The sequence below is a fragment of the Plodia interpunctella genome, chromosome 11 (genome assembly GCF_027563975.2).
Source record: "Plodia interpunctella isolate USDA-ARS_2022_Savannah chromosome 11, ilPloInte3.2, whole genome shotgun sequence".
In the NCBI taxonomy this organism is placed as follows: domain Eukaryota; kingdom Metazoa; phylum Arthropoda; class Insecta; order Lepidoptera; family Pyralidae; genus Plodia; species Plodia interpunctella.
The window spans coordinates 4,176,066-4,194,011 of NC_071304.1; the positions used below are offsets into that span (position 1 = coordinate 4,176,066).

General features: G+C 33.1%; 1 protein-coding gene across 4 annotated transcripts; it reads left to right on the forward strand.

Moving 5' to 3' along the window:
- The first annotated feature begins 7,063 nt into the window (after window positions 1-7,063).
- Window positions 7,064-17,946, forward strand: LOC128673857 (glycoprotein-N-acetylgalactosamine 3-beta-galactosyltransferase 1-like). 4 transcript variants are annotated; one of them, XM_053752007.1, is made up of 8 exons: window positions 7,064-7,225; window positions 7,850-8,166; window positions 8,791-8,929; window positions 9,289-9,388; window positions 10,243-10,369; window positions 10,916-11,070; window positions 13,212-15,685; window positions 17,751-17,946. In XM_053752007.1, exons 1-7 carry the CDS (start codon window positions 7,170-7,172, stop codon window positions 13,362-13,364), a joined length of 1,047 nt encoding a protein of 348 aa, XP_053607982.1. In that variant the 5' UTR covers window positions 7,064-7,169; the 3' UTR covers window positions 13,365-15,685; window positions 17,751-17,946. The 4 variants fall into 4 exon arrangements, with proteins under 4 accessions (XP_053607982.1, XP_053607984.1, XP_053607983.1 ...); XM_053752009.1 differs by lacking the exon at window positions 10,916-11,070 and adding an exon at window positions 11,968-12,070; XM_053752008.1 differs by lacking the exon at window positions 17,751-17,946 and adding an exon at window positions 11,968-12,070 and having other exon boundaries at window positions 13,212-13,324.

Genomic DNA, 17,946 nt, shown 5'->3' on the forward strand with positions numbered 1-17,946 from the left:
ATTTTTTCTTATTTAAAAATCATAAATTTTCTTGTATAATAAAAAACGTCTTCATTCAATCACATACAAACTTTATACCGGTCGCACTTTTTTTTGCCATCATAGGTAGCATAATGACACTCTCTACATCAAAATCGGTCCAGTTGTTTTTGATTTGCAACAAGTTTTATCTTTCTTCTTTTTAATATTGGTATAAACGGATAGATATATATTAGTAGCTATAATAATTAGCCTCATAAAAACATAAATAAAAGGCTTGTTTTCACATGGTTTTCACATAAGAAAATAATTTCCTTGTCCCCATTTATCATACGAAGATTAACTGCTTACGGCTGTCAACTATATTATGCATTTGGGGCCAGCCTTCCGTTTGCAGCCCCGTTAAGAGATCTTTTTGGCCCTTTCAGACCCTTTTTCAACATTTCGTGTGTCTGCCACACGGTTATACTTGTTTTATTAAATAGCTGCTGAGAATCGACAAAGTAAGTAATATAATGGGATACATGGAATACAGTTTTCATTTAGAAATTCCAAAAAAGCCCAAATATTAAATTATAATGTTTTTGTTACCCCTTCAAGCTTTATCTACACAACCAATCTTTTCAATTTCGCTTACATGAAGATATGATAGAGGGAAGTATAAGGTTAATACCTTATATCTTTGCTATTGGTTGCACCAATCAACATTGACGTTAACTTTAACCTGTGTAGAAAAACGAAAATTACGCATTTTTTTAAACCTTAGCGGCGCGCAGGTGTCAATTCTCTCACAACACACACAATCTCGTCTTAAAGAGACCTGCACACTGGTGGTCACCTTTTTTGGTGAATCCCTAATTAGTTCTATCTATATACATATCTAAACACGTTCTTTATTCATTGAATGTGCTTGGTTTAAATAAAACGTTTAAACTTTAGATTATATTCCAAAGTGAAATAATTACAAACCGTGTTAAGATTAGATGTAGTTAAGAGAATTGTTGATAGCGTCAGCGTCGTTATACAAGTTGCTTGTGGTGGCCTCGCCTCGCCCTCATAACCCATAAACAGACAGACAAGGTAATGGAATTAAAATTCAATCTCGAGGGAGCCCTGAAGGTTGAAAGGGAAAATGACAATATTGTTAGGTTTTCTCGTTTAACTTCTCAGTTTTATGTAGTCATAGAGAGATTTCGTTTATAAATATTTAGTATAAGAAATAAATTCAATTTCATCTATAGAAAACCCCTTATATTGACTAAATATATCCTCTTAGACTATCGCTGGTTGTCTAAAAGAGATCCCTTTATGGGATAAACCCGCCATTGTGGGTATGTGCCTTCTTGTTGTGTATGTACGTTTAATATGTGTTCTTTGTACACAAAACAAAAAGTTAAAAAGTATGTTGTAATGTGTTCTCTATTAACATTTACTATACAAAATATTTTCAGTTTTAATTTTTACTCAATTAGATGCGAAGCGCCATTACAGATAGTAGTCGATAGGCAAAGAGCGATTATACTTTTTATACTTTGTGGTGATAATTGTTGATACAGGTAATCACAAGATTAGGAAGCATTTTCGACAACTGCTAAATAAACTTTCCTTCCATCGCCTTTCAATCTTTTTGAAGACCGCGCGAAATGGAGAAGAAAAAGTTGGCAAGCTCTGGGCTCCAATTCTCAATGTTATTGGAAAAATGGTAAGGTGAAAATTGTTCACATTTATTTGCAAAAATGTGGACTACTTACATAACACGACATGTAAACTACAGTCCAAACAGATCAGGTGCCACTCACTGTCATATTAAATGAAACCGCAAGCTGTTGCCTGCAACTGGCTTATTTATTCGTTTGCTATAATCCGAATGCCAAGTGGCTAATATTATGTTTAAGCGGGAAAATATATTATAACTTCTACATAATATTTTAATAGGGCGTGTATACACGAATTGATCCATTATTGACAAATCATTTCGTAATTAGTTGAAACCCGTGACTCTCTTATTTATTTATTTTGAAAATTTTTCGAGTGAGTACTGTTGAGTGCAGACATATTAAACGAAAATATGAATATTAAAAAATGAATCAAATTGAAGTACAATAGTGGAAATTATACATAGCGTTATAGTATTCAAATATAATCCTAAAATTGAGTAAATTGAATGTAGCATAATCGCAATTCTCCGCTCCATTTTCCTGTTGCGGCAACAATCCAATTCGTCCATCGCAGATCGCAGGTATACGCCAAAGCACGGCCAATATGGACACATGTCATTTGTTTGTACCCGTAGTTTGCTTAACGAAAGGCCTGGAGCACGATTTTTGAGTTTCGTGTACTATAATCTCATTTGACGATAAGGTCCAAGCCAGTTACCAAAAAGGGTTACTCGTACCACATAATGGGATATGCTTAACTTTTTGAATGATGGACTCCCATCAACTCTATGTCAAAGATTTAAATGTAAGATAATTTTTTAAAATATTTACTATAAATATTTTTGAAAATATAAAAATTGATATAAAACTAAACTGAATCGTAAAAACTTATGAATCATCATTTTTAAATGAATATATTGATTTAACATTTCAGAACAACACTTATCGACAGAAATTATAATTGTAAAAATATAAAAAACTATTTTTTAAACATAAAGCATATTACAATATTAGAAATTCCCAATCATTGGTGAAATTTGAAAATAAAAGCCCTGGTCAGCGCTGATTGTTCTCGACAGATTTGAATCTTCCCTATGCCGATGAATTCAGCTCGCACTAATCGATACGTCAAAAACAGGCAAAAATCGGGATGTTCTGACGAACCAATAATCATTTTGCGAATACTAGAAGTATTGGGAATACATGTAAAACGGAAATTAAATTGTAGGTTCCAAAGATTGGTTCTTACTTTTTTTACTTATCAACCAAATCCTATGCCTACCTTATGCGTTAATCCGAGGTACCAGCTAACTCAATGCCAAACTTCATAAAAATTGCCCTCGTCATTTGGGCATGAAGAAGTAACAAACATACTTACAAACTTTCACCTTTATAATATTGGGAAGAAGTGGGAAGTGGGATATAGGGCACTTTAATGTACATATATCTGTATATATATTCAATATTTTAATTGTAGTATCGCTTTGTCTCAATGATAACTTATTTTTTGTTACATATCATAAGTGTCCCCTTTAATTGCCAACTCACTAAGCAGTTACCTACTAATAATAATAAAACTAGAACCATAAATTAAGAATTTTTCAATAAATTTTAAGGTAATCCGCTATTCTAAAACATTTTAACAAATATGCTCGAATGAATCTTTTGTGTTTGAGCACGTACAGTCGCGCGCAATTGTTTTGTTTTTGTTCATTGCAACATTTCATTGCATTTTACACGCGCTGAAACTTATTTCAAACGTGTTTTTCTTTGGGCATCTTTAAAGCATTGTTAAGCTTAACAGTTAACACGCTCAGAGGAGTATAATTGAATTGGAATTTTCTGCAAAATTGTTAAATGTCAATTTTTGCGATTGCGATGGATCGTGTTTCACCTACTTAACGTATTAGCAATGCTCGCTTAAAATATGGAAAGGATAACAATAATTCAAGTTTATAAATACTTTGCAAAATCAAAAATGATAAAATTTTGGCATTCGATTTGCCACTTCGTTTCTAATTCGTACACGAATACTAACACCTCATTGATTAATTGAAATTGAGGTAATGAAAGTCACTTTAGTTTATCAGGGAAAATTCACTTGCTTAAAATAGCATATAAGTACATCCTAATCAAACATTTAAATAAAAAATCCAAATCCAAATAGGTAACCACTTTTTGTTAAATCAGGGTAAATAAAAAAAATAAGTACCTAGTTTTGGCATTGAATAATCATCAAATAGACAAACATTTTTCGACGCATGACGCTTTGATTACTAAATAAATGCATAATTTCTTTATTTTTATTTATTAGACTTATTATTATATTAACGACCTAATGGATATTAAAGCCTTTGTACAATGTATCCTTTGACATTGATTAAAAAAGATCAGATATTGGACAGATTCTCTTGAAAATGTGCCAGGTATTAGAGAAAAGCTTAAAATGAGTTCTATAGATACTAAAATAAAGACTGGTTTCCGTTGATTTTTGATGATCGGATACAATGTGGCTAACGCTTTTTAAATAGCAACCTAACTCACTTACTACTTACCTTGGCACTAGCCAAATGGATGAAATTTTATCGAGTAGAGTAACTGTGATATATATATTATATATTATATATATATATATATATATATATATATATATATATATATATATATATATATAGCGTAGAAGACGTCACGGCTCGTTGATTTTATGGAAATATTCCTTATTATGCGGCCTCGATATACTTTTAAGGCCACTCGTGTAATGAGGTTTTTTTATTTTCATTAAGAGGCAAAAATGAATGTATAATCTGAATATACAGGATGTTACAAAATATAGATACAGCAGCTTGTGTAGTTCAAGCGAAATTTCATGTTTATTAATACTTTTTAAAAAGGTTTTCGTAATGAGGATTTTGTATTCTAATAAATATACTGTCGACTACTTTTTAGAGAAGGTTTAATATTAATTGATATACTTATACTGTACCGTTGCATACCACCTTTGCATTATATTTAGGTATTTTATATAGTGTTTAAGTTTGTTGGATGTCTTTTATTTTAGGTATATTAAACTGAATTCACTGTTAGGTTTTGCTCGACACTTGGAAATGAGTTATACGGCGACATTTTAAAAGTAGCCAAGTTTTTTCCAATATGGAATATTATTCAAGCGGTGGTAGTGGACCAGCGATTAACACCTTCCGCCTATGATCCCAGGTTCGAACTCTATTCGTGCCACATGAATTTTTCACCTAGTGTGTGAAAAGGAGAAGGCAATGCTCCATTATTGTTCTCAAGAGAGTCGTTGTGTGTGTTTCAAATAATGACCATGGCTCTCAGCTTTGAAGAATACGAATGTAAGGAAGGAATATTATTTCGGTGTGATCACGCCAGAAATCAGAACTAACATTTGAGTGTTACAGTTTCATTTTGTTGTACCTACACCACCACCACGTCTTGGGTGCTTGGTATACACATTTCTATAAGGAGCTATTAGATTATACTTCTATGTATACCCTATGTGCTTATGCACAGGCTAGGACTGTGCACAAGCTCATAGGGTACATACATGTATATTTTTTCAAAAGAAAATCAATATAATTGGGGTGATGAAGAAAACGAATTGTAATTAGATTTAAAGAGCTCATTTCAAGTGTTCTTGTGATCACCCCAGAAGACACAAAAATTCCGCTAAAGCTAAAAGTCGTGCATCACCCAGAAAATGTAATTTAGAGTGTTCTTCGCTGTTAAAACCTAGATATAAAGCTGACGTGACAGGTATTAAATGTCTACTGTACCTAATTAAAAAAGCTAGATTCCTGAGACAGACAACACCACAGTTTTTTATAAAATCGTTGGCTTTTTCTACAAATCATTCTAGAATTGGTCAACTTTTAAGTAGAAGAGTAGTCACGTAGTTGATTTATAAGTATATAGTTGATTTATAAAGTAGGTAAGTAAGTACAGATTTTGTTGTTAATATTTATTAATTTAGGATTAAGGGAATTTGACCAAATGGCAAAACACGCAAAGCACATCACAATCTCAGGCCAGTAATTCAACCAGTTAGCAAGTATGCAAACAGACAAACGGCCCATTTGGTGGGAAGTCGTCACCGCCATCTATGGACGCTTGTTGTCACATGCACTGCTGGAATAAATGAGAGTGCTTAATGCATTGACCTTAGTACCAACAGGTCTACCTCAAGTACTTATCTCGCTTGGTCAAGACGAGGCTAAATGCAATATTGCCTAAAAAACAGACATGTTTTTTTTTCTACTTAAAATTGGACTATTGGATATGCTCTAACTCGCTATTCAAAGCTGTAGAAAATTGAGCAGCTACAATTATTTTGGGCAGTAAACATTATGATTGGAGAGGTATCTTTGGCAATTACTCCTTCAACAAAACCAACAACGACGGAGCATCGCTCGCAAACAAAATCCCAATTTGTGATAAACACTGCTCACGATTAATTAAACTCGACCCTTATTTACTTGCACGTAATTAAAGCAAACTCATAACCTTAATATTAATCTTTGGTAACAAACAATTTCTCAATAGAGCCATTAATTGAAAAAAAGTAGTATATTATGCATGGAACTAGAACAGTAAAAATGTGTTGGTAGTAAGCACCATCAATGTTATTGAGAATATAATTGCATATTAAGCATATTTCAATAATGAACTTTGTGGAATTTTGACTTATTTTTGAAAATAATAATGAGATGAAAAATTCTGAAATCGAGCGGGAATTAAACCCGCGCCACCTTTCTATTCGCACTGTCCCGGATAGACAGGGGCGCGGGTACAATTCCCGCTCGATTCTAGAATTTTTTCATTTCATTATTACATATTTTCAAAAATAATTTGCAATTAATTTTGGCAGTAGAGGTTGGTCTATGCCAGAACATTATAAAGTCGTGGGCAACGAGATAGTCGACGAGCTTGAAAAAGGAATAGAAAGAAAAAGACCAAGTAATGTATTAGGAGAAGCCGAACCTAACATTTACGTATTTACGTATGAGACTGAGACTACAGTAATTACCTAATACAAATATCGACGCTATCTTAAAAGTTGTTAACGCATCAGTGGCTCGTCGCTAGCATCTATGTGCTGCAGTGTTTGATTACCATCAAGTAAACAGTATGCTCGTACGCCCGTGTTTGTACTGTGCTATAAAAATTATAGAAAAACAGAATGAAATTTTCAGCGTGGTACGATCCAGTAACACAGTATTGATAGGTGACATAAAAGTCGATAAACCGTTGACACATTCACAGTGTCAAAACTGTGTTGATAGTAAAAACATCATAAACAAACCAAGGATTGTTTTAACTACCAAGTTAAACAACGTCTAAGTTTTTTTAAATTATACATATACATTCACATGTAGATATAATAATAGAGATAACAATAGGCATAATCTCATGTTAGTTTCACAGTCTGTGGTATCATCGTCAGTATTCAGTCAGCAAATCTTTCAATCATACAATATAAAGTGGAACATTTAGAAGAAGTATTCAATAAAAATCATGTATTCAAATGTAGTAATATTCACGGTGGGGATAATATCAGCAAACATTATTAAGTACTTAACATGCGATTTCATATAATTTTCTTATTTCATAAAAACTTCTAACTTCCATTCGGGACAAAGCGTCTTTTTATTTTTTTCGATAAATTTAAATCTTTACAAGATTTAAATCTTTACAAAATTTTAATTTTATTTAAATATTACAAATTAAATAGATACCATTAGAACTAGATCTGTCACTTGTAACTATCTCTTAGAAGTATTATTTTTATTTATTTCTCAAATCGCAACGGAAAAATATTTACGAGTGCGTTAAATGGTATTCGAATTTGTGCGATTCCGATTGGCGCGCTAATTAGTACCTCGTACCTTGGAGTACGACTACGCCCTTCTATTTTTATTCCTTGGGTTTAAGGATACATAAAAATAGCAGTTTTTAATCGCGATAATTTATTCACTTACCGCCTGTAAAATGTAAGTAGAGAAAAAAGGGCACGGCGCAATGAATTCCTCTTCAGGATTTCTCGAGTTTTACACTTCCTAGACTATTTGTTATATCTGTGAATAATTTTTGATGCAACAAAAACTTTCCCGTGAACCTTATGATTAAATAACTTGAATCATACAGATAATGCAGCAGGACATATAAAACAATAAGAAGGTATCGTAATTTTTCAGTGTCTGGACAATAAATTGGTGGAGCGACATAGATAACTTCTTCGAGCACGACAATGATTCTTATAATGATTACGACCAGAAAGATGCAAAAGAAACCCCTCGCAGTGAAGGCATCACAGACAGGAGTAGACATTTCAGCACAACTGATGTAAACATACCTCCGTTAGACACGTATGTAGCTAACATTATAGCGAACAAAGTCAAGTTATTATGTTGGATAGTCACTTGCCCTAAATTCCACATGGATAGAGCGATACATATCAAGGAGACATGGGGGAAGAGATGTGACATATTGCTCTTTATGAGTACTGAGGATGGTGAGTTTTTAAACAAAATATTTTGGGTCTAGTTTCAATCAAGCAAGTTGAAATCCAAATAAAAATAGGGTCAAATTTGCCAGTTATTTTATACCCTTGTACCATTTTCACCATAGATCTGCTTATACCATAGAGCTTCTTTTCCCTCATATGAAATTTCATAGAAAGCGATACAATGCTGGATAATAGAACCTGAAGTACTCAACAACGGTGTAGATTTAAATTATGTTGTAGGGATTCATGTTCGCGCACGCGCCGCGCTAGTGCTCGCTAGAGCCCTACTACAAACTTATTTAAAGACATCTTTATACGACTTCATTTACCAGTCAAATTCAAATTCAAATAATTTATTCAGAAATTAGACCTTCACAGGCACTTTTTCTCGTCAATCTTTATATTTCTCACAAGCTACAAACTACTGGCCAGTGATGATGACACCAGTGTAAGCAATAATACACTCTATAACAAAAGACTACGATCTTTCGGGCTCGATAAATGAACATCATCAATCATGGGCTGGCAATCATGGGCTGCTTTAACACATGTGTACTCCCGAAAAAATATTCGACTCCTGATTCCCTTGAGTTGTGAGATCAATTATGTTTTTTTTTTAATCTTGACCAGATCCGCGTTTACCAACGGTGAAACTAAACGTCCCAGAAGGAACTAATTATTTGTGGGGAAAGCATCAAGCGGCCGCCCGTTACATATATGATCATTATTTGCACTCAGCAGACTGGTTCTTGAGAGCTGATGATAACACGTAAGTACTGGATATTTTTGGATGAGTAAAAATGGCTTTGCATCATGGCCGGCCTTTTTCCAGCAGAGGGACACAACTACAGGCTTCCCGATCTTAACCAGTAGAATTTCGTGACTTTTGACACATTTTAGACTTCAACTTGTGCAACGCTGATTTTTAGATAAAAATTGCCTACTTACTAAATTTAACGTTAAATTTGACTTGTGCACCTTCCCTAATATTACAATTAATTTTAAAATTTCTATAAAACGTTGAGGATAGTTTATACGTCATTTAGTCAGTATATACGCTGCCTGGCTTAGCCACGTCAATATCAACGCCATTGTACCTACATTTATGTTACCTTTATTATCTTTCAGGTACGTTATAGTTGAAAATCTGAAGCACTTTTTGATCGGGTATAATACCTATAATCCCATTTATTTCGGATTCCGTATGAAGGCTATCCAGGCTCAAAATGTAAGTACTTATTGATTTTAAATTTTAGCTTGTTCCGACTGCCAACTTTAAGTACAAACAGGAAAATAAATTATACGATTTTAACATTCTGCTCGCTATGTGTATTTATCTATTAATTAAATCAATAAATTAAATAAATGAAGTAAGTAATTTTATGAAGAATTTAATAAAAGCAAAGGGAGTTGAAGCTAGTAGAGTAGTAGAAGCTAGTAGAGGAAACCAAAGAAGAGTGGAAGCAAGATTTAGTAGTGATTGATGGTCGTGGTCAAAACGATGACTGAAGATAAATATATAGAAAACACCCCACCAACAAAAACGATTTTTTTTTAATGTTAGATCACACACATAATGCTTTGGCTGTGGTTTATTTCTTATTAACGCCCGACGCAAAAAGAGGGGTGTTATAAGTTAAACGTGTCTGTCTGTGTATCTGTCTGTGGCATCGTAGCTCCCAAACGGATGAACCGATTTTCGTTTAGTTTTTTTTGTGTCATAGATAATTTTATCCCGAGTGTTCTTAGCTATGTTTCATGAAAATCGGTTTAGCCGTTCAAAAGTTGTAGCGAAATAAATATTGAAAGTCGGGGGTTTTTAATTTGTCTAACAAATAAACTCGTTTCTTCTTCCTATCGGAGTTACGTTAGTTGCGTTGCATCAGTTAGTTTTGTGTTGACCCGGTTAACGTTAGTTATGTCAATACAGAAATAAGATCAAATGAAATCACTTTGAATCGAGAATGCACTCATACTTGCAAACAATGTACGATCACTATATCCTCGCGTTTTAGATTGCATATTCGATAGGTAAATTATTTACAGTTTTTATATCAAATCTTGAATGTTCTGTGTCATCAGGGTTTCTTCAGTGGTGGGGCTGGTATCGTTTTGAGCAGAGAAGCTATAACCCAATTTGTAGTCAAGGGTTTACACAATAGGGTTTGCAATACATCACCTTCAGGAGCAGCGGACGACCTAGATTTGAGTAGGTTCTTCTTTTTGACATCTATAAATCAAAACCTCCCAGGGTTATAGTGTCACAACGCACAGTTTTTAAACTGATCTGACTCATTAACGGACGTTTTCATCGACCATCTGCTTTCAGTGAAGGCATATTCGCTGAATAATAACGAGTTCATATGTCAGATGATCATCCAGTACATATTCAATTAATATTTACCAAAGAAACTTTATGTAATATAATAATTATGACTATGTGATTTTGATCCAAAAAAAAAAGCAAAAACACTATGTAGAATAATAGGAAATGTGTACACACTGCGATACATTAATGTGTGCAGAGTCAAACAAAAAATAAAATAGTAAATCCCACCTAAATGTAGCTATAGCTATAAGACCGAATGTGTTATAGCTAACACTGGTGTCAGGTCTTATTCTAGTCGCGTTAAGGCATCTGACGTGACTTTTTTGTGCTTGTGTAGTTTTTTGTGACATTACAATTATTATGATAATCAATATAAAATAAGAAATGTTGTGTGAATAATTAATTAAAATTATTTGAACATTTCAGCAATATGTCTAGATAAACTTGGAATAATACCCATGGACTCGAGGGACCAGTACCAGAGAGGCCGATTCCACCCATTCATTCCAGAACATCATATTGATGCTACTCGAAATGATGAGTTTTGGTTTTGGAAAGACATATATTATGAAATTTCATTAGTATGTAATGCAATTTATCTCTCCCATCAGCGCGTTTCCCGTTTTCTTTTACGGCTGCGACGCTAAAAACACGGGGTCCGCGTGAAAAATAAAATAAAACCTTTTTGTAGATTCAGCTCTGATTGTATTCCTGATTTAACTTTCCATTTGGGAATATTGTTGTTATTAATCAGAATTCAAAGTTTTATATCCCTTATTCGACTTGGACGACATATACGTGACGATAGAAAATGATCCCATCTTAGGTGCTATGTTAAAACAAACAAACTCCATATAGAAAGAAAATCATCAAGAAAGGTAAATCCAATGTTTAAAATTTTAGAATTTTTTATTTGGTAAATGAAAGAAAGCAATTTCTCTTTAGCGATTTTTTTAATTCTTGACACAAGCTTTTATTGTTGTCAGAGATATACTATGAGTATTGCATCAAGCGTGACAAAAAAGTCATGTCCGTGCGTGAAAAACTCATCATTGAAGAGTTCTCTCATCGGGAGCCGTTCCTGGGTGCAACATCTGGTTATGCTTATCATATGCATTATGCATATATATTGTCATTCAAACTAAATATATGTACAAAATTTCAGCATTTATCATTATGAAGATATCTGCTTCAAAATTTAGTTACAAGATTCCACCTGAATACAAATACATATATTGCAAGTTAACAAAATGCTTGTAATAATGACTAACACAAAATTGTACTTCCGCATGTTAAAGTAATGAAACAGCTACAAGTAAACACTGTTATGTACTACTATTTTTACTAAACTAGATTATACTAATAGTGTACTAAACTATATTTAACTATACTAAAAATTAAACTGACATTAAAAAAATTATATGTTTCCACTGTAAATATAAATAGCTTCAAAATAATAAAGAAGTATTATGTAACAGGCAAAACTACTGCCAGGACTCCGGCGCTGCGCAGTTCTGGCGGTTCCACGATAGCTAATCGTCGCAGATGGTTTTCGCTCTTCAACATAGTTTCGACCGGCAGGTCTGTGAGCCCTTGCCCCTCCGCGCCTACGCACGTAGAATTAACCCCATAGGGGTAGGTGCGATTGTCTGCAGACTAAGATGCAGGCGATTTTGTATGAATTCGTGTCTAGCACCTACTTTTGTAGCTCATAATAGTTAAAAAACCTGTTTAATGTGTTCTGCCCCATATTGTAATACAATGAATAGATTATTTTTAGTCTCACACCATGAAACTCTTCGAGCGTTGTCTGTCGGATTGTGTTCATTGAAACATGATGTGGTGTACCCTGAGGTCTAAAGGGGTGCCCGAGGTATATATTGACAATATCGGCGACATGTACCGTAACTCTGATTCTATTGTTAGGACTGCTGTTGGCGACATCAAACTTTTCCCCGTCACCGTCGGCGTTTATTGAGGCTCGGTTGTCAGTCCTTACCTTTTCAGTGTGATATTGGACGAATTGTCAAATAGCGTTAGGGATACTATTGATATCACTCTGTTGGATGTAGATAGAGGGAGACTGGTGCAATACGCGTATGGAGGACTCGCTTGAGAATAGAGGTCTGAAATTAAATTTTGCGAAGATAGCGTGGGCAAAGTGGCGCGTACTATTTGGGTCCTTTGCGACCCAAAAATTCTAGTCAGGCAGAAGGTTCCGGCCTAAAATAGGACCAGCCACATCCTGCCATGGATGTCGTATGAGCCGACTAAGGGACACATAGTACTTGGTAGAAGATAGTCAGCAATAATATTCCAAGAAGAACTGCCTGATTTTATGTAACCGATTGTAAATTTACAATTTTTGGGTTTATTTTTAAGCTGATCACGGGTTTCATGGTGTAAAAGAATCGGGAACACGCGAAGATGAGAGACAGAGACTAAATAAAAGCACATTAAAATATGAAAATAAAGTACAATCATTAATTTTAAATTTAAGTCAATTGAATTACAGTCTATTAATTTTATAGCTAAATATTTCAAAGTAGTATATATAGAAAAAGTATTCTTTAGTGCCTAAATAAACTTTTAAAATAGTTTATTTAGGTACTAAAGAATTACGAACCTATTACGAAACAAAACCCTGCTAGTAGCATATTATACAACGGATAAGATATAGATATGACAACTAATTATTACATATGTAATTTATAAATTTCAGGGCCGCGATTGCTGTTCGGAGTATACGATTTCCTTTCACTACATAGACAAAAATTTGATGTATGCGTTGGAGTACTTCGTGTACCACCTCCGACCCTACGGAATCAGCTACAAACATCATTCAAACACTAAATTATTAGAATTTATCGAATGAATGTTGTATTCTGTGAACAATAAAAAACATTTTACCATCAGCAACACACTTCGTCAACTTATTTACAAAAGTTTAATTAATTTACAACGTTGTTTAAATTTACCATGATTCATTTAAAATTCAACAGAAATGTATCAATCATAATCTAAATTTAATAAATTAATCGCATTTTTAATATCCTTTGATGTAATATTGATCACAATCTAATAGGCATCATCTGGTGAAAAGGAATATTTTTTCTCTTTATCAATGCGTGCATCTTTTATGATGCCAGAAACGGTCATCGCTTGGCATCTTTTGAATAGTCAATCTCATGTATAAGTAAACGTTGACACCGCGTCTATAATTTTCTTTGTCTTTGATCTGTACCCTAAAAGCTTTACGAACCTTATACAAGTCAATCAATTTTAGGTTTCAGTTTTCGACTTCACAATCACGTCATAAGTGAAAAGTTTATTTTAAACTTTCCTTGTGTTGGTGGTTTCTTTCTAAGTCAGGAATCTTTGTCTCGTCTCGCCTCGCCTCATTTGAATCTTGTTCAGTTGACGCATTGTATATTGCAATTTTTATTAATACCCAACTCAGCCCATGTTTCCTTAGATGTGGGATGAATTTGGCACTTAACAATATTGACGTAGTCGATAGTTTATAGAATTTCTTATCAAAAATTGTACGGCCATGCGAACGAAGTCGCGGGCATCAGCAAGTATTTTATAAACATTAATGTGTAGCTATTTACAGCCCAAGAAGTTGTCTTTTGATCGAAGAAGTCTTTTATATATGAGATATTTATTTATATGCAGTCTATTTATTTACTTATTCTTTTCTTGCTCATTATTCTTAATTTCTTTGCAACTCAGATAAAACTAATTAGGGAGCAGTAAAAAATACAACAATGTTTAATATTATATAATGTGGCATAATTATTCATTTATCATTTCATCATTCACGTCATTCACGTCACCATTATTTGATCATTTTACTCTGAAAATTTAAACTTTAAAGCTAATTTCTTTACAGTTTAGATCCATGATGGGTCAATCGATTCAACTGCATGGGTACTAAATCTATCTTGTTATTTCACAGAAAAAGTTTTGCATTGACACGAAAATGATATTTATTGTAAAAAAAATAATGCCTGAACAATAAAAATAGTTTTTATAATTTTTTGATCTTTTATTAATAAGTCAAATTGAAAGTAATTTTTTGTTTCAGTTTTGTATCAATCAATGTCGCGGTCTCCATGAAAATGTTCCTTTTTGTTCTTCCAATTAACTCCTACATTGAAATGTCGCGCCTATATATTTTTATCAATTTATTGCTGATAAAGCGTAATTTCTACCATTTGAGATTTCATACGCATTACGTTCAACATTTTACAGATTCTTTTTACTTTTATTAAAATAACAACCTCACAGAGTTTAAAGATTCAGTATGTACATAATTATAATAAATATATAAATTTACTTGTACTAATTTTTCTTTAGTTTGTTTTTATTGAAGCTAATTTTATTTGTTGAATATAAGTTTTCAGCACTCAGTGTCTATAAGTGACTAATACGAAGGGTGGGTTGTACCAGTCAACTTTGACGTTAACTTCAATCTGTGCAAGCAAAGTAGGTACGCCATTTTATTTAGTCGGCAGCGGAGTGCAGTTTAAAGTTAAAATCAAAGTTGACTGGAACAATCGAACCTAAGTTGATATGTTTCCTATAAAAATTCCACATTTTTAAATACGCAAAAAGGTGATATTTTATTACTAATAAATACATAGTAAAATTTTAAGGAAGATACTTCGTAGAATTAGATCATCATATCTTCTTGTTTATTACTTTATATCATTGCAAAAAGGTAAAAATGAAATGATACTGTAATTATAACTAGTACTTAATCGATTAGAATCGTAACTAATAAGCTACATGCACATTCGTTTTTAATAGATGGTATAAAATGATGAAAACTTGCCACTCGTTGTATAACAAATTTTCTTCGCACAATTAATAAACGTTTAATTTATTGAGAAATGTATATTATCAATATTTTTGTATTAATAGTGTTTTCTTGTACGTCCATTGGATATGGACCGTTGTATGACTTGACACAAGCTAAAGAATTATATCAATCTTATAAAGAAAAATTTCAGAAGAATTACAAGAACGCAAACGAAGAATATATACATTACTTACAATTTGTTAAATCGTTAAAAGAAATCAACGAAATTAATTCTAAAAATGATGATTTTGTAGCTGATTTAAATCCACTTTCCGATATGACCGAAGAACAAAAATATCCATTGATCCATGGTGTAATTTTCCCTGAAAGTAAGTGTCTTTATTTTCTTTATTTGTATAGCAACTTTGACCGCCGTTCTGTTACATGTACGTTTCAATTACAATGTATGCATGTAAGCATTGCTAGACCTAAGTGTAGCCGGTTTTAGTTGGCAACACCTATATTTAGCTTGCTTACGTTTGGCTTAGCCTTGCTTAGCTTAGCTTTAGCTTAAGTTTAGCCTTTATCACTTCGGCTAGACTTGGTGGTATCGGGTTTATCTCCTGCTACATCTAGATGCAATTGGTCATAGATGGATGAAATGTAGATTTAAGATTAGGTTAATTCGAGTAGTCATTTTTTAGGCCTGACATGAATAATAATAGCATCTAAATATGAGTGCCATTGAATACGATTGTCAACCTTATTACGAGTAACTTCATAGATTAAACCGTATTTTTATGCTGTATAAACTTTTATTATTTTTTATGATTCTTTTTGCACAATAGGATTCTATTATAAGGGAAATACTTACCAAAACATTTGCTTGACAATAGCCATCTTGTAACATGATTGGCTATTAGGTACTCCACGACTGAAGCCATCTTTTACAAGCAGAAATGGGTTAATGTCCGGGTATACTTATTCAGCCGTGGCATCTATGCTAACAAGTCAGTCATGCTTTTTAGGTGTTTCCTTTCGACATGACAATTACGCCATTATATGTGAGAGCGAAAAATTAACTTCAAACTTTCATTTTGTCTTGGTGTCTAAATCTTTAAAATAATTTTACTTCTGCCTTTGACTTCGTCCACATGGAGATTTACGTAATAGCTCAAATTCGAAGCTGCGTGTTTAATTACACCAGCAATTCATTATTATGACAAATTTTACTATTTTTATCGATGTCCAAAACATACTCGTATATGAAATATATATTTTTTCTGAGAATTCTCTCAACAATTTTTGCTACTTCTCGATTGAATCTGAAAATATACAGACGTTTTATTACTCATGTGGGATATAAATTTAGTTTGTTTGTATATTTCGGGAACATTGGGAAATACCCAAGGGATCGGATCCTTCTTTTACTAAGTTACTTTACTGAGTTTGTGTTTAAGTGGTCTTCAAGTTTTATTTTCGAGAAAAGAATTATTTATACACATTAATAAAACCTATTGTTATTGTTGAGTTGGGTTGAAATTTGGTTACTTATGTAGTACTTGGTTATTCATGAAAATGGAATATGTACTTTATTTTGACTTTGATATTTTTAGGGTGAGTTGCACAGTCAAACCTGACATTGATTTTAACCGGCGCGCCGCTGACTTTGCGAAAGTATGTCATTTCATAAAGTTAACAGTGCACCCACCCTTATTCTATACCTAGTTTAGTAAATTTCAAAAGATCTTCGAAATTTGAAAACACAATTGGATAAAAAAACTACAGTTTGTAATAAGACGACAATGAATATTCATTGTCGTCTCATTACAAAGTTATATATATAATAGTACCATAAGTCCAAAGACATTTGATTATATAGGCGTTTTATAAGAAATCATTCCATAATTCATCTCACAAGATATATTAAGACAACTATTGAATTATGTAGGTGTGCTTATATTATTCCTCACACGTTCGTTTTCCCAATATTAACATTTCATACGTTCCCATTGAGTTGGTGCTAGCGCAAGTAGCTAAAGCAATGTTTATTTGATCGTATATCGCGGGAGACTGCGGTACTTTGACTGGCGATTCTTGAGCATTTCATGAAAACACATAGATTATTATTTTTGTAATGAAAATTTATAGATCATAAAGTAGGCGTCCACTCCATAGGATTCCATGATCACTTTCAGGTCGCATGCCTGTTTGGCCCATGATTTTTACAGTATTTGTGTAAATGTGTGATTTAAAATATGTTCGTGAGTTAACCGTCCTTACGTTGATGTTATTATGTTTTCATTCATACTTAGTTAAATAAAAAAATATGGTTATTCGTATAGGTATTATATAATATAATATAAACCATGTCATCTAATTCCACGTGTAAAATTTCCACGACTACAATTAGAAATGAGTAAACAAAATTTAATTTATAAGATATGATTTCAGATGAACAGACACTGGTACAACACCGTTCAAAGAGACAAAGCAGTATGATGACATCGACAACGATGAAACCAAAGACTGAAATGCTCGCAACAACAAAAAAATTATGTGGATTTATTTAATCTACCTAGCTGGAACAGCAGAGGACCTTACCTTTTCAATAATATTGGATTATTGTAATAAAAATAGAAGTGCTGAA